Source organism: Gopherus flavomarginatus, chromosome 5 (assembly GCF_025201925.1).
Source record: "Gopherus flavomarginatus isolate rGopFla2 chromosome 5, rGopFla2.mat.asm, whole genome shotgun sequence".
In the NCBI taxonomy this organism is placed as follows: domain Eukaryota; kingdom Metazoa; phylum Chordata; order Testudines; family Testudinidae; genus Gopherus; species Gopherus flavomarginatus.
Window position 1 is genome coordinate 39,118,637 of NC_066621.1, and position 15,253 is coordinate 39,133,889.

Below are 15,253 nucleotides of genomic sequence, written 5' to 3' on the forward strand. Positions count from 1 at the left end.
GGCTTAGGCCTGACGGGAATAGCGAGGAACAGTCCCTTCAAAGGGGCCGGGGAGGGACCGGGGCAGGTCAGAGTCCTGGGGCTGAGTGACATGCTGGGCAGCAGGCAGGGCCATAGGGGGAGTGCTGGCCAAGGGGTGCTCTTGGCTAGGCCAGTGCCAGCCGCTCCCTGCAGGTGGCGGTGTAGGCAGTGGTGTAGCAGCAGCACTGGCGCGCTCAGAGCTATGCCAGTCTGGCCCCCTGCTTGTGGGGAATGATGGGTGGGAGGTGGGGGGTGGGATGTGTCCGCAGCATTCCCCTGCCCCAACACCCAGGGCTCTGGCGTTCTTGGACACCTAGCAGGCTCCTCAAGGACTGATGGGTGACATTAGTTATTTTGTGCCCATTTGTGGGCGATGTGCAGCCCCTTTGCCCCAGTGTCACGCTGCCAGGAAATGAGCAGCAATGCCCAGAACTGTGGGGGTGGGGAAACAGAGCACCCCTGGGGCCCAGTCAGCCACTGCAGCGGACATGGCCCAGTGAGGCACCCGGAATGGGCTCAAATGGACCACCATGAAATAGCCGCCTGCTACCTCAGCCCACCCAGGAGAGCCCATCATGGGGCTGCATCACTACTGGATTGAGGAGAAGGGTGGGGGCATATCCAGCCCCACAGCAAGTGGGAGACCTTCACAGACAGCACCTTTGAGACCTAGGTCAGGTTGGGGGATGGGGTGCTGAAAAGGTGGGCTGTGTATGGGGAGGGTCTGGGGTCAGGTTGGGGGCTGGGTGCTGGAGGGATGGCCTGTGTATGGGGAGGGTATGGAGTGTCTGGGGTTAGGTTGGGGGATGGGTGCTGGAGGGGTGGGCTGTGTATGGGGAGGGTGTGGGGTGTCTCGGGTGAGGTTGGGGGTTGGGTGCTGGAGGAGTGGGCTGTGTATGGGGAGGGTGTGGAGTGTCTGGGGTCAGGTTGGGGGATGGGTGCTGAAGGGGTGGGCTGTGTATGGGGAGGGTGTGGGAAGTCTCGGGTGAGGTTGGGGGTTGGGTGCTGGAGGGGTGGGCTGTGTATTGGGAGGGTGTGGGGTGTCTGGGGTCAGGTTGGGGGATGGGTGCTAGAGGGGTGGGCTGTGTATGGGGAGGGTGTGGAGTGTCTGGGGTCAGGTTGGGGGATGGGTGCTGGAGGGGTGGGCTGTGTATGGGGAGGATGTGGGGTGTCTGGGGTCAGGTTGGGGGTTGGGTGCTGGAGGGGTGGGCTGTGTATTGGGAGGGTGTGGGGTGTCTGGGGTCAGGTTGGGGGATGGGTGCTGGAGGGGTGGGCTGTTTCGGGGTCCATATGCCTGGGAGTGTAGCAGTGTTTCAGAGCTGGTTTGGGAAACTCTCAGTTTGAGCAGGACGAGGCCCTCACCAGCCAGAGTGCGGTGACTACAATCAAGCTCTCATTAGCCCTAAAGCCGAGCCCAGTTTGGCTACCGATCCATCTGTTATGGCTTCCAATCCCATATGCTACAGAGTGGTCATGAGAGAAGACCCTGCCTGGTGGGCAGCTCCTTCCGCCTCTCTCCCTATCAAGCATGGACTGGCCCCACTCCCCATGTGGCATCAATTGCTTCAAACCCCATGCACCAGCCAATTAAAAAAAACCACATCCCGCACTGGGACCATCACTGTCTTGTGGGATCAGGGGTTGCTCCCAGGCAGGGCAGAGAGAGAGAGAGAGAGCGAGCGAGACGTGAGCAGCCCGCACGCAAACACGTGACACTTACAACACGCTTATACACACACACAGCAAACGCACAGGAGGCTGTTGGAGTGGCGCGGATTCCCCCAGCCCTGGCCGGGATGGGATTCTAGCTGCTATTACTTATATTATTCTTATTACTCTTACAAGTTTTATTGAATTAAAAATAAATGACCTCAAGGAGACAGAGGGCGTGTCCCCCTTGCCGGCCCCCCTCCTAGGCCCACGTGCCCCCTAGGAGATGCTGGCTTCCTCATGGGAGCACTCCCAACAGGCCTTGGGATGGAAGAACTCATAGGAAGTCTTGTGTGGCGGAGGTGTCTCCTCCTCTCATCACCTCACGGAGCCAGTTGCGCCAACACCACTTCCCCGCCCTCCAGGGCCAAAACAAACCAGCACCAAGGCTCCTTCCCACCTAGAGGGCTGGCATCTCTCTCTCGGCGTAACGAGTCAGGAGGAAAGGTTAAAGCAGGAAGTTGGGCACTAAAGGTGCTCCCGTTGGTGCTGGGTGCCCCGTGGACACAGCGGACGGCCAATGCTGCTTCCCAGAGTTTGGAAATGTCGCCAACTTCAGACCCTCAGCGCCTTGTCAGCCCCAAGCTTGTCACCTAGGGGGACCCCAGGTGCCTCTGTTGTGCATAAAGTAGTGAGAGCATGGCCAAGAAACATCTGCTTGGAGCGGTGAAAGCCAGATAGAATTCTCAGCTGCTGCCGCTCAGGCCTTCAACTGGTGCCACTGTGCCACGGCCTGCCGGGGATGGGCAATCATATCCTTCCAGTGCTTCACCTCACCGGGGCCACTCTTCCACGACAGGTAAATCTACAGGGAGAAAAACCCAAGAGTCACTCACTCCCCCTCCTTCTGTGCCTGGACCACAGCTCAGCTCTATACCACCCCCTGCCAACACTGCGGCTAGGGTCACCTTCCTCCCTGCTGCACTGACCCTTTTGGCCTCCCTTTAGCTTACTGGATTCCTGCTCAGAGACTTTAAAGGCCAGAAAGGAGCATCATGATCATCTAGTCTGACCTGCTGCACATTGCAGGCCACAGAACATCACGCACCCACTCCTGCAATAAACCCTGAACCTCTGGCTGAGTTACTGATGTCCTCAAATTTTGATTTAAAGACTTCAAGTTACAGAGACTCCACCATTTACACTAGTAATGTCCTGCTCTGGCTCCTCGTCCATACCCTTGTGGTCCTGCCCATGCCCGTATGTCTCCTCTCATTGTCCTCCTCCCTGTATGTTCCTTCTTATTCTAGTGCTGTCCTTCCTCTTTCCACACTAAATCCTATAGCCCCCACGCCTGGACCTGCCTCCCAATTCTTGTCCCCCAAGCAAGCCCCTGCCCTTGTGGGAGCTTGCAAAAGAGGCATGACCAGGCCAGTGAGGTGGTTGGCTGGTGTGTCTGGAGGAGAAGAGGACCAGCTGGCTACGCAGGCCCACTGGTGAACGGGAAGAGTTGCAGCTGCTGGGGAGGTGCCCTTGAAATGCTCTGGCTATCTGGAGATGACCCACGCTCTGAAGCTGACAGATATTCAGCAGGACGTGAGGCTGTGACACTAACACGACACCTCTACATTGCTAACCACTGGCAACACCGTTCAGAGAAAAGCACCAACGACCCGCTCATTCCTCAATTCCTGCAATCGGGCACAGGGCAGAGAAACTTTGCAATTAGGCACTAGGGTCCTCTTTGGGGCATGCATCTCTAGCCACTAAATTTCATCCTTCCCCCTCCTTGGGCCTCCCATCCACAGCCTTGTTCCACGGACCTCTTGTGATAACATTGGCTGATATCCTGCATCCCTCCTCTGCCAAGCAAATTTGATGGAGGTGTCAGAATTAGCTACAAGGCAATGCAAGTGAGTGAAAATCCCTCTGCACAGGCTGGGTTATTTTTATCTGCCGATTTTCTATACAGCCACGTTGAAAATGTGCGTGTCAACCCTCCTGCATGCTGACAGCTGAGACATGCACTAATGGAGCCTTGTGATTGTCACTCAAAGTAACAGATTTCATAGCTTGACTTAAGGTATGGTATATACTGGTAATTATTCAATCAGAAGTTATTATCATGTTGCCAGCAGCAGAGCTGTGGTTGAAGTTGTGGAGGGCAATCTATTCTCAATCTCGGGCTGCAGTTGCCTAGAACATACTTGACAATTTTCCTTTGCAAGTTTTTTTCAAGTTCTTTGCTCTGTTGCTTGGAACTTTCTCAATAAATTTCCTTTAGTAATGAAATGTCTCTCTCGCTCTTGCCCTGCCTACTGTACCGCACTTGATCTACCTACCTACCTTCTGACACAGACATGCCCAGGCACGTATATTACATCTGTGTCCAACCATCCTTCAGATATTTCAACCAAGGGGGCTTGTGGACTCTAAAAGCTAAGAACAAGCTAATTATCATGGCTATTGCAGGATGTTTGTACATAGGGTGGCCACTCATTCATTTCCTGGATACTGGATACTTCTGGGAATGGCATGGGCCTGATCCCGCTGGCGTGACCTCACACCAGCTGGTGTGAGGGTGCATGTGAGGTCACACCAGTGGGGCAGGAGTGGCGCACTCTTCAAAATGGTGTCCTCTGTCTGATAATGGACAAAGCCTTGTCTGGTTTTGTCTCAGTACCGGAAGTGGGACAAACCACCCAAAAAGAGAACTGTCTGGTTCAAAACTGGACAGCTGTCCTCCTATCTGTATGGGAAACAATTGTAGAGTTACATCACTTGTAGAATATTGGGTTCCAAATCTATGGGAGTTGAAACTTGTTGCCTGAGGCAGGATGAGTCTCCAGAGTGGACTCGATCAACACTGGGAACAACAGACATCCATCCACCCAGCCCAGCTCTGGGTTTGCAGCCTGTAGCAGATGCAGGCTTGAGCACTGATAAAGACAAAAGAACGCCAAGGAAAGACTGTGACTAGGGAACCATCAGGACTGAGCTGATGTTAATGATCCCCTCCACCCCTCGCTTTGTTCTCCAACATCTCTGGCTGGCTCTTGCAGAGGATGGGCCCTGGCAATCAGTTGCCAGGATACCAAGTGTTGGCCATTGTCTGAGCCCAGGCAGCCACACCTGCCCTCTGGGGGTCTCTGTAATGATTACACACCCTTGTCCCACCACCTAGAAGTAGACACTTGAGTAACACCTAGGGGAAACTGAGGCACACCAGAGTATTCAGAACATTAAGAACATTCCCACTTCATCCCAGATGGCCAAAAATTAGTGAAATTGGAAAAAGAATGAGAGCGCCAGAGGTGGATGGAGGAGAAAGGCTGCAAGAGAGAGAAGGCAGCCCAGGAAGCCGCCCATTGGAGACTGATGGAACTAGAAGACTGAAAGCATGAACACAGGTGAGCAGGAGCTCAGAGTGCTGGAATTACAAAATAAGAGCCCTCAATCCAGAGGTAGTGCCCAGCCCCCAGGGATCAACCAGCTATGATAAGCGATGCCCAAGCTGCAGGGACAGGCAATGCATAGATTACCTTTGAGAGGATACGCAGAGTACACCAGATTCCTGGTGCACGAAAATGACCATCTTGGTTCTCAAACTCTCTGCTAAAGCCTTACATGTGTTTAATTATACAGATCTGTGGGAGGCTCTGGTTTATGAGCGGTCCAAGGAAACTACTGAAAACGTTTCAAATCCCCGAGGTATATCGCCTACAGTTTAGAAACCTCAGCAAACATGATCAGATGATTCACAGGAAGGAACTATGTTTATAAAGTGTGTCATTACTGAACAAGTGGATAAGGGGTGAAGGGGCAGAGGATTGTGAAAAGCTGGTTGACACATTTACCCGTGAGCAGTTCTTTGATGCCTGCAGCACTGATGAAGGAAGGGCTGCAGTGTGGGATAAAACCCCAATGACTGTAAAAGACGCAGCTGAGCTATAGATGCAAGACCATTTGTGGAGCGCACACCACAGAGGGATGGACAACATCCCGGCATAAAGGAGGGTCCCTGATTTGTCTCAAGGAAGAAGGCAGGAGATGGTCCCCTCCTGGCAACACCAATAACAGGTTCCCAGCCCAGTGGGATGGTCCCAGAAGCTGTTATCTGTTTGAGTCTACTGAATGCATGAGGAAGCAATGCACTTCCTATGTGGAATCCAGACGCCAACCCTGAACTGGCCAGGTTAAGGAACCCCCACTCTGGAGCCCCCCAGGGTCCATGAGAGGGTCCCAGTCAATTTTGTCCAGATTGACCTACTGGAAGTGGACAAAGATGCCAAGGTAAACAGCAGAATGTGCTGAGACTGGAGGGACATGGGGGTCCATGACCCATTTGTCAAAGAGAATATGATTAAGGAGTCTGATGTGCTCCCAGGGGAGAGGGTAAAGCCCCTGGCCCTGGGAGAATCCAAAACCATGGGGCCTTTGGCTCACACTGAGCTCGAGGGGGAAGGTTTAAAAGGTACTTTAAGGCGGGGTTCTCCAGAATATACCTGTGGATGTGCAAGTGGGGAATGATGATATTTCACTGCCTAGGGCTGTTAATATTGTGACCTGCAGCAAGAGGGAATGTCCCCCACCGGATCCCAGACATTCACCCTGCAGAGGGGGAGGCAGCTGAAGGGGGAGGTGAGACCTCCATACCCTTAGCAGCAGAGAGCAGTGAGATGTCCACAGGGGAGGGGGACGAGGGATCAGCCCCCTGTCATAAGGCAGCCCTCAGTATAACCAAGGCCAGGAGGAGTTTGCTGCAAGACAGAATGCACGGCTTCCACAGCGGCAGTAGATTGGTGTACATTACAGGTGTCTGGAAGACCAGGGACTGGGCACGTGAGTGTAACAAGGTCATACAATTGTAGAGTTGAAGGCCAGAAGGTCCCACCAGGGCATCCAGTCTGATCTCCTCCATTCCACAAGCCTCTAATGCCACCCAGCACCTGCACGCTACACCCAGCAGATGGGGTGTGCTAACTGCTAGCCTGCAGAGGGGAAGAATAGCAGGCTTGTGGAGCCTGGAACAGAGCACTTGAGTTGCCTGTAGAGTTGGGAGACTTTCCTCTGGTGGGCACAGAAAAAGCTCTCTTATGCTGAATGCAGGTGGTAGTGATTCACCCCAGCCACCTGGGGTAACCCCCAGAAGTGTCAATCTACCTACCTACCGTGTGTGATCTATCTAATTTAATCTGTCTATCTACGTGCCTGTCACTGTAGCAAAGTCTGGGAAGCTTTTCTGAAAAGTTTGTGCACAATTAGTTCATCTATTTTTGAATTAGAAGAGAGGAGAAATCCCTCCCTTATCCTCCCTTTAAACAATCCTGGGTCAGACACTCAGCTGGTGTACATCAGTGTAGCCTGTGCTGAGCTCACCAAGGTGATGCTGATTTACACCAGCAGGGAATCCGGCCCCCTGTCTCTCAAGGATGGCAATGGTTAGAAAAACGGCTGAAAATAGCTTGTGTGAACTCAAGAGACCTTGCTCCCCAAGGCCCTGGAGAGCCTGCCTAGCTACAGGACAAAAAGTCAAAATCTCAAAAAAGTTTGTGAACTCAAAAATCATTTTTTCCCCCATTTCAGGTCAATCAAAACACCAGGTTTCCATTCTGACCTCCCCCCGACTTTTTAAAAACCTTTCTTTCAGTCTAGTATCAGAGGGGTAGCCGTGTTAGTCAGGATCTGTAAAAGCAGCAAAGAATCCTGTGGCACCTTATAGACTAACAGACGTTTTGGAGCATGAGCTTTCGTGGGTGAATACCCACTTCATCAGATGCATGTCTTTCAGTCTAGTTAGCTTACATTTCAAAAGGCGTTTCACACCACAACGCTGGAATTTGTTGTTTTGAAAATGTTGACATGAACCATTTCAACCATTTCAAAACTTTTCCCTTTGACATTTTTCCAGCTGGGAGAGGCATTGGCCCCAATCCTGATTTGTGAACAGCTTCAATTTCAACATATTGGCATTTTTGTGATGAAAAACTGAGTCACGGAAAAATCCCATCCTGCTCTTGTTCTGGCCTCCTGGTGTTTCTGGTTTGAGTATCATAACCAAACCTGATCCTGCCTGATTTTACAGGAAAGAGGCACCTGTCCCATAAAAGAGTGTCTATACTGAAGCTGGGAAGTGCAGTTCCCAGCTCAAGGAGTCATACCTACGCTAGTGCTGATCGACTAGCATGCTAAAAATAGACATGTAGTCACAGCAAGTACAAGTGGTGGGAAGGGCTAGCTGCCCCAGTAGGATCCTGTCTGAGATGCTAGGTATATACTTGCTGCGGCTAGCCCCGCCCACAGCTTGCACCTCCATGCTGATGATCTGTTTTTGGCATCCTAGCTCCATCAGAGCTAGAGCGGGCATATTTACTTGAGTAGGAATTACACTCCAGCTCAAACTGTGGACATACCCACAGACACGAAGCAGCCCTGCAGGGGGCTGGGAGAGTCTTGGGTGATTGGAGGCTAGTTGTTCAAATGGCTCCTAAGTCACATAGGTGCTTTGGAAAATCCTACCCATGATGACGCTGTATTTGCAACGTAGCTGAGTTAATGTTGCTGCAAACCTTGGAGCAGAATCCAGCCTTGGTTATGCATGTGTATCCTCACTGATGGTTGCCGGGTTGCATCGGTACAAAGGGGGACAGAGTTTGGGCTATCTACTTGTATCATTATCACGGTAGCACCTAGAGGCTCCGATCAAGCTGTGCTAGGTACTGCACACACACTTAATGAGAGGCAGCCCCTGCCCCACTGAGCTTACACCCTAAATAGACAAAGGATGGGAGAAGGGAAGGATCCTTCCCCCCGCCCCCTCAGACACATGGAGAACTAAGGGCCAGAGAGGTGAGGCCCAAGCCAACCCAGTCGTCCTCTCACTTTGTGGCCTGACTGTGCTTAAATTCTCAGCTTCTTAATGCCACCTTCACATTCCACTTTTAATGTAATAGACGTGTTTGTTTTATTGCAGCCTGGCATGAGGGAATAATTGACTCCCTGCAGCATGCAGTAATAATAATGAGATTACCATGTCAATGTATCATCATTACCCTAATGGGGGAAGAGTTATAGATACTTAGTGTAAATCAGATTTACAACAGTTTATTTTTTTAAGTACCGCCTGTAATTTTGTCTTTACAAATAAGGGGCCAGCTCCCCAACTGGTGTAAACTGGCTGTACCTCCATTGGAATCAATGGGTTAGCTCCTTCCCCAACTGGCATAAATCAGCATCATTCCACTTGAGTCAATGGGCCAGATCCCCAGCTGGTATAAATTGGCCATAGCTTCACTGAAGTCCATGGAGCTCATCTGATTTACAGCTGCTGAGGGTCTAACTCAAGGTTGTTAACTAGTTCTTTAGTTAGGACTCAGGGTGACTCAGCCTTGGAGTACATGTGCAGTGAGTCTTTGATGTAAGATCAGAAGGTGCTATATCCAAAGTATATATCCCATCTTACTGGGCCCGATCTTGCCTCCATTACTCACACAAGCAGCCCCATTAAAGCCAATGGAAGTAGTCTCCTGAGTAAAAGTCACGGGATCATTCCCCACAGCACGGGATATTTTTCCTCCATAGGACAGCTTCGTTGTAGGTGGAGATTACACTCTACCTAGAACTGCAGTGCACTGAGCCTTTCATTTTATCTCCCTATAAATAGAGTTTCATTAGATTCAAGTTCACCCTAAAGCAGGTTCTGCTGTACACTGGAGAGACAAGTGTAGCAGAAAAGCTTAGTCAGAGAGATCCATTAGACACAGTGGATGGCTCATTTCCTTGGTATCTCGGTTATTGGCTGGATTAGCAACTCTTGGATCATGTCAAGTTGGAAGCTAATACAAGGAGCTGAGACAGTGGCCGGACTGGTTGCAGAGTTTAGTGCCAGTTCCAAACCTTCCCAGAATTCAGGTGCCTTTTGGGACCTGGGGTTTCTCTTCCAGGATTGGCTGCAGTTCTTTGGGTGGCTCCCCCCATGCGTATCCAACAAATGACTAGTGTTCGTATTCCGTGGCCATTCCAGGGCCAGGAAGACATGTTGGAAGGTCACATGGCTTTTGGGATGGGCTTTCATCAGCATAGGGTGATGGGAGCAATAGGAGGCTGTGGGAAAGGTGAGGAGACTGAGACATTGAGGTGTGGCTGCTGCAGGCAAAGTTGTTTCGGCTTGTTTTTTTATTGACTGATGAACCTTTGTTTATGTTAATAGAGTTACCTGGAGGGATGGGGGGCTCAGTGGATGGGTACCAGGCTATGGGGATTTTTGCCTCCAGGGCACTGGTTTGAATTTAGGTAGGTAGGTTCCCATCTGACATCTGTTTGGTGGCTTGAGTGGGATGAATTCAGTGGTCTTGGTCCACTTCCCAGTGGATATCTATCTACATTGTGAAACCGATACCCTTTTGATGACAGTCTCAAAAGAGGCTGAGGCTTGAAGGGGGCAAGGACCATGAACTCCCACCCTTCCATAAAGGTGATCTTCCCAGGTCAGAGATGAGGGACAGCACTGTTTTTGTCAACTGTTCCATATCAAGTGGCATGACAAGGTCAGCAATGAGGCTATTCATAGCTGAACCCAGAAACTTCTTCCCATCAGCCCAGGTTTGGGTTCAGTAGTTTTCTGAGTACAGACGTATCATCAGGAGGGAAGCTCAATGAATTATGAAGTGTGTGTATCAAGGAATGCTGCTACACAGCTGGCAAGCCCGTGGATACCAAACACTTCAGTGGTGCAACAGGACTGCCGATGATGGACACGGACTAAATATCCAGCTTGACTGCCTTAAGGACCTAGCTAGAGATCAGTCTGGGCGGTGCCCAATCTGCAAGGAAGCGACATTCCTTTGGGATTTGCCTTGATGATGATGATAGTGATGGGGCTTGCTCATGCTGTGCATGCTGGGGATTAACAGAAGATGCCCCATGCCAGGGCTGTCAATCTAGCATCTTTCACCAGCACTAACCTCACATGAACATTTAAATAGTTAACTGGGAGGGAAAGGGAAGGTGGTCAGCCTCTTCTTGCTCAGGGAGAAGACTTTAGACAGACCATTTGACCTGAGTGCCCCTATGTGGTCACTTAATACTAGCGGTTGGCTTCTCAATTGCCTTGGCTTGCCCACAGGCTTTCGGGCCATCTTCACAGTTGGAGCTCTGCAGTGCGATATCTGGGCTCCGTGCTGCTAGCTGAAGGTTGATTCCTTGCCCAGCAGTGTTTCTTCTGGAGCATCGGGGAGTGGTGAGACTCGCTGTCCTCATTAGAGGCAGCTGTTCTTGAGTCAGTGTACAGGAAGTGGTGTCTCTTCTGCCAGTGAAATCCTAACTGCACAGGGAAGGACAGATTGGTGTCTAACAAGACACTTGTGGCCAAGATTCTGGACTCAGTAGTGGTAACAGAGCTGGAGGAACATCCAGACAGTCATGTTCAGTAATGAAATAGCTGCCCAGATTCAGTCGAGGACACAGCACCAAGAATCCCCTTGCTACTGTCAGGGAGGATTTACTCACTGCTTTGCAAACACAGAGCTGTCCTTGTTGGTGGTGTTAGATCTATGGGCAGATGTTGATACTGTGGATAGTTGATGCTACTGCCTCACCTAGATGATTAGTGGAACAAGGCTGGGAATGCACAGGACTGCTACCAGTCATGTTTTAGGGAGCTGTCTCAATTGGTGTTGTATCTCTGGGTGGATACTCACCAGACTGTACTGGGATAATGTGCCGTGTTCTCCACGTCTGTGGGTTGTCTCCAATGCTCTTCAGATACAGCTTCTTGGAAGGATATGTATCATCTATGGTCTGGGATTTCACTGCTATGCTGATAATACCCAGCTCTCTCTCTAGATACTTACTGATATTTGCCTCTCAAGACTCCGTGAGGAACATGCTATGAAATCCATGACTAGATAACGTGAAGGTGGCTAAGACTATACCCTGGCACAGCTGAAATAATGCAGACTGAGTCAGGCTGGAGATATGAGGAGAGCATATCCCCCTGGGCTGCTTGGCCTTCAATGGGCTGAATGAAGTTCACACACTGAATGGCTCCCTATCCCCACGTGCCCTGAAGATGGTCCTGGCCATGTTATAGCGATTCCCTGACTTATACGTAGTTTCTCACAGTAAATTGATTCCCCGATCCCTGTAGGCTTCACCTGATTCCAGGCTCTTCACAGTCCAGAATTCTCTAGGTGGCAATGGAGGCATTGGGCGCTTTCTGGCTTGAGCACCATGAGCTTGACACTCCAGACAGGGTATTGTTGGTGAGTTTTCTTCCCCTACAGCACCATCATTTCCACATTATGTCCTCTGTGTGATGGACTCCTCTGTGTGCTGAGAGATGAGTTCACGAATCTCTTATTTCTGTTTAAGGCACTTCCGGACTTCCCCGTTATAATCCCAAGACATGGTTTGCATTAACGTCCCTTCTTACAAATGGACAGTTGCCCTCTCTCCTTGCCTGGGGCTACGTTGCTTTGGTGGCACCAGTTCCAATGGTCTGGTAGAATTCCCTTTTCTTTGTCTCAAGCTAGTGCAGGGCAGAGGGGCTCTGAGTCGCCATGTTGCTGGGGCACAATATTTGGGGTGCTTGCAGTGAACTCTGCAGAGAGCTTTTGGGATTCCCCAATTGGCTCTGTTGGCTGAGGTGTTGTGCAACACCTTGATGTCTGTGGAAGGTGCAATATGGATCCCCAGACTCCAGAAATGCCTTGCACAGCCACCTAAAAGACCTGGGTGTTGGAAAGAAGCCCAGGAGATCAAATGATTGTTGCTTGTATTAGCAGCTGGCTGATGAACAGGGAGCAGAGAGTAACTGTTAAAGGGGAGAACTCTGAGCGGGGAGCAGTATCGAGGGAGGGAACCTCAGGAGTCAGTGCTAGGACTCCCATCACTTAATATTCTCCTTACAGGCTAGGGGAAGGTGAAATTCACCAGCTTTGCCTTTGCTGCCCAAATCAGCCATAGCAAATGCAGGGGACGGGGAAGCCAGCAGCAAAGGGAGATCAGTGCTGCGGGTGCCTGAGGTTCAGTACAGCCATATGAGGCCATCCGCCTTGGCAGAGGAAAAAGTGGCACAGAGACAAATGTGGGAAGAGACCAGCTATCTACAGAGCAAGGAGGCTGGGAAAGACGCAGGGAGGAACAGCAGCTGAGTGTGAGCTTGTAGAGCGGCCCCATTGTGAGAGTAGTCAGTGCTTATCTAGGATTGGGCGGATTGGGATCGTGTGACATTAAAGATAGGGAGGAAATAGCGCCGTCACTTGTTTGTCCCGGCTCTTCCTGCTAACACAGTCCAGCTGGGTCAAAGCCCTGAGGGGCACAATTGCCACTGCAAGCCTAATTTGAGCAGGCTATTACTACACTGGTGTGGGGTCAGAGTCAGGCAGCTGTATGTGTATGTGGAGGGGAGGGGGAATTGATGTACAACCAACGATTTGCACACACAGTCCTGATTAACTGCGCATACAGACTAGGCACGCAACTGCATATGCATTTTCATATGTACGCAATGGAGCACCTGGAATATCACGTCCTTCGGGACTGAGTCCCACTGCTGGCGCGTGTCCGGCTACTATCTTCTATAGCTCCTCATCTGTATCACAACAGCCAAGCCATTAGCCTCCCCTGCCCCTACCGTCCATGCAGCTCTTCTTACACCTCCCCGGACAGTTCCAGCCCCTTCCACGACCTAGCGGCTTTGTACTGAGGGGTGACTGAATGCGCTTGGCAAGAGCTAACTCGGGAGCAGTCGGGGGACAAAGCCCTCTCTGTGAAGCATTAGCATCCCAGTGTGGCCCAGCAGGTGTTAACAGTGTGCCCCAGGCTCCTGCGAGCCCTCTTTGCTTTGGCTGTGTCTCCCCTCCGATCTGAGTCCTTAGTGAAAACACTGGCCAGTGCTGGAGCCAGAACAGACCCCCGCAGGACCCCACCTGACACAGCCTCCTAATGTTGACAATGCCCATTATCTATACCTGTGACGTGTGCGGATCAGCTGCCATTATGGTCTCTGCTAGTGGTATGTGCCAGTGGCCTAAGCCCTTACTGCATATCCACGGCCTACGTGCATGTGTGTCACCTATGCATACAGCCTAGGGCAGTGCTGTGAGCCTGTGGCCTATGGCAACGGTGTGAGCCTGTGACCTGAGGCAATGCTGTGAGACTGTGGCCTAAGACAATGCTGTGTGCTGGAACAGGCATTTTAAATGGAAGCATTTCAAGGTTTAAAGCCCTCTCCCTGTCCCAGAGATGGGAATACAAAATATGCATAGTGTGCCCCTCTGAGCGCTGCGCTGGGACACTAGTGAAGGTCCAGCCTTGGCCTCCCATAGCCCCTCCTCTCTGTGCTGACAGAACCCACTTTCCCGCCATCCCTGTTACCTGCAGGCCCAGGAGACCTGTGGCCCTGGGACTGTCTGGCGGGGGACTCACCTTGCCAATGACGTCGTTCCGGCTCAGCCTGTCCTTGTCCATGACGGTGATGATGATGGTCGTCTCTCGCAGCTTCTCGGTGGGGATGTCGAAGATGAAGGACTCGTTGAAGACTGGGTTCAGGCACCGCTTCATTACCACTGTCTTCTTCTTCTCCACCCTCTTGTCCTTGTACATCAGCCACACCTTGACGTAAGGGTCTGCCACAGAGAGGAGAGAGCACAGTGCTCTTAGGCCAGGGCAGGGCTCCTCCTCTTTCTGTTCCTTAACTTGGCCTGTCCTCAGGTTTCCTGCCTCTCATGCCAGGGCCCTCTCTTTCAGCTGGTAGCCTACAGCCTACTGCTCAGTGCAGGAGAGAGGGGTCTGTGGGGTAGCTCCCCTTTTTGCTGCAGAATGTACTGGGGAGCTGAGACAGGTCAGGGGGACTCTTGAGTTCCTCCCAGTGTGGGACAGAAGAGACTCAGAGCTGACCGTTCCCTGTGGAAGACAAAGGAGGACTCTCTCCCTGCTGTGGGACAGAGGTACTCTGGACAAGTTCCTCCCTGAGGAGAGACAGAGGGGACCTAAGGTGAGAAAGAATAGATTGCAGTTACCCTGCATCTTAGTACGCTGGGGCTAATGGCCCCTTCCAGGACCCCTAGCTCGGTAAAGAAGAAGGGCCCTGATTGCCAGTACCTGATGTCCCCCCAATGTCCATGGCTTTCAGATTCCGTGCTTTGATGATATTCACAATGATGGAGTTACCAGAAGGGTTGTAGCAAAGGGACAGGAGGAGTTCTCCCCGACTTCCCTGCAGAGAGGAGAGGTTGTTATAGACTGGGAGAACTCCCCAGGACACCAGCTAGCCTAGCTCAACCAGAGCACCTCGGCAGCCTCGTCCCCACAGAAACCACCTTCAAATGTATTTATGGCTGTAACATGCTTTGCTTCTCCCCCACATCCGAAGAAGCTGGCTATCTAGGGGTGGGACGGAATCTGTAGCATGGCTTCAGCTAGCACCATTATTGGAAACAAATTCACATCCACATGGATCAATGAAAGTATCCCACAGCTGGTGCCAGCCCATGTGTTTGCAGTTGGCTCTAAGCATGGACGAGAACTCTTTTCTGTTAGCAGAGTGTCTCCTACAGGATGCATGAGGCCTTAAACCCCTT

The 15,253-nt window shown here is 51.4% G+C and overlaps 1 protein-coding gene across 4 annotated transcripts in view; it reads right to left on the minus strand.

Moving 5' to 3' along the window:
• Positions 1–999: 999 nt before the first annotated feature.
• SYT7 (synaptotagmin 7) overlaps positions 1,000–15,253 on the minus strand; it is a 177,295-nt gene continuing 163,041 nt past the window's right edge. The window contains exons 11-13 of one of the 4 annotated variants that reach the window (XM_050956176.1): positions 14,775–14,889; positions 14,100–14,299; positions 1,000–2,535 (exon numbers count right to left, since the gene is read on the minus strand). In XM_050956176.1, the coding sequence (XP_050812133.1) occupies positions 2,431–2,535; positions 14,100–14,299; positions 14,775–14,889 (420 nt within the window). In that variant the 3' untranslated portion in view covers positions 1,000–2,430. The remainder of the gene's footprint in view (positions 2,536–14,099; positions 14,300–14,774; positions 14,890–15,253) is intronic. The other 3 variants (XM_050956177.1, XM_050956178.1, XM_050956179.1) reach the window with 3 other exon arrangements.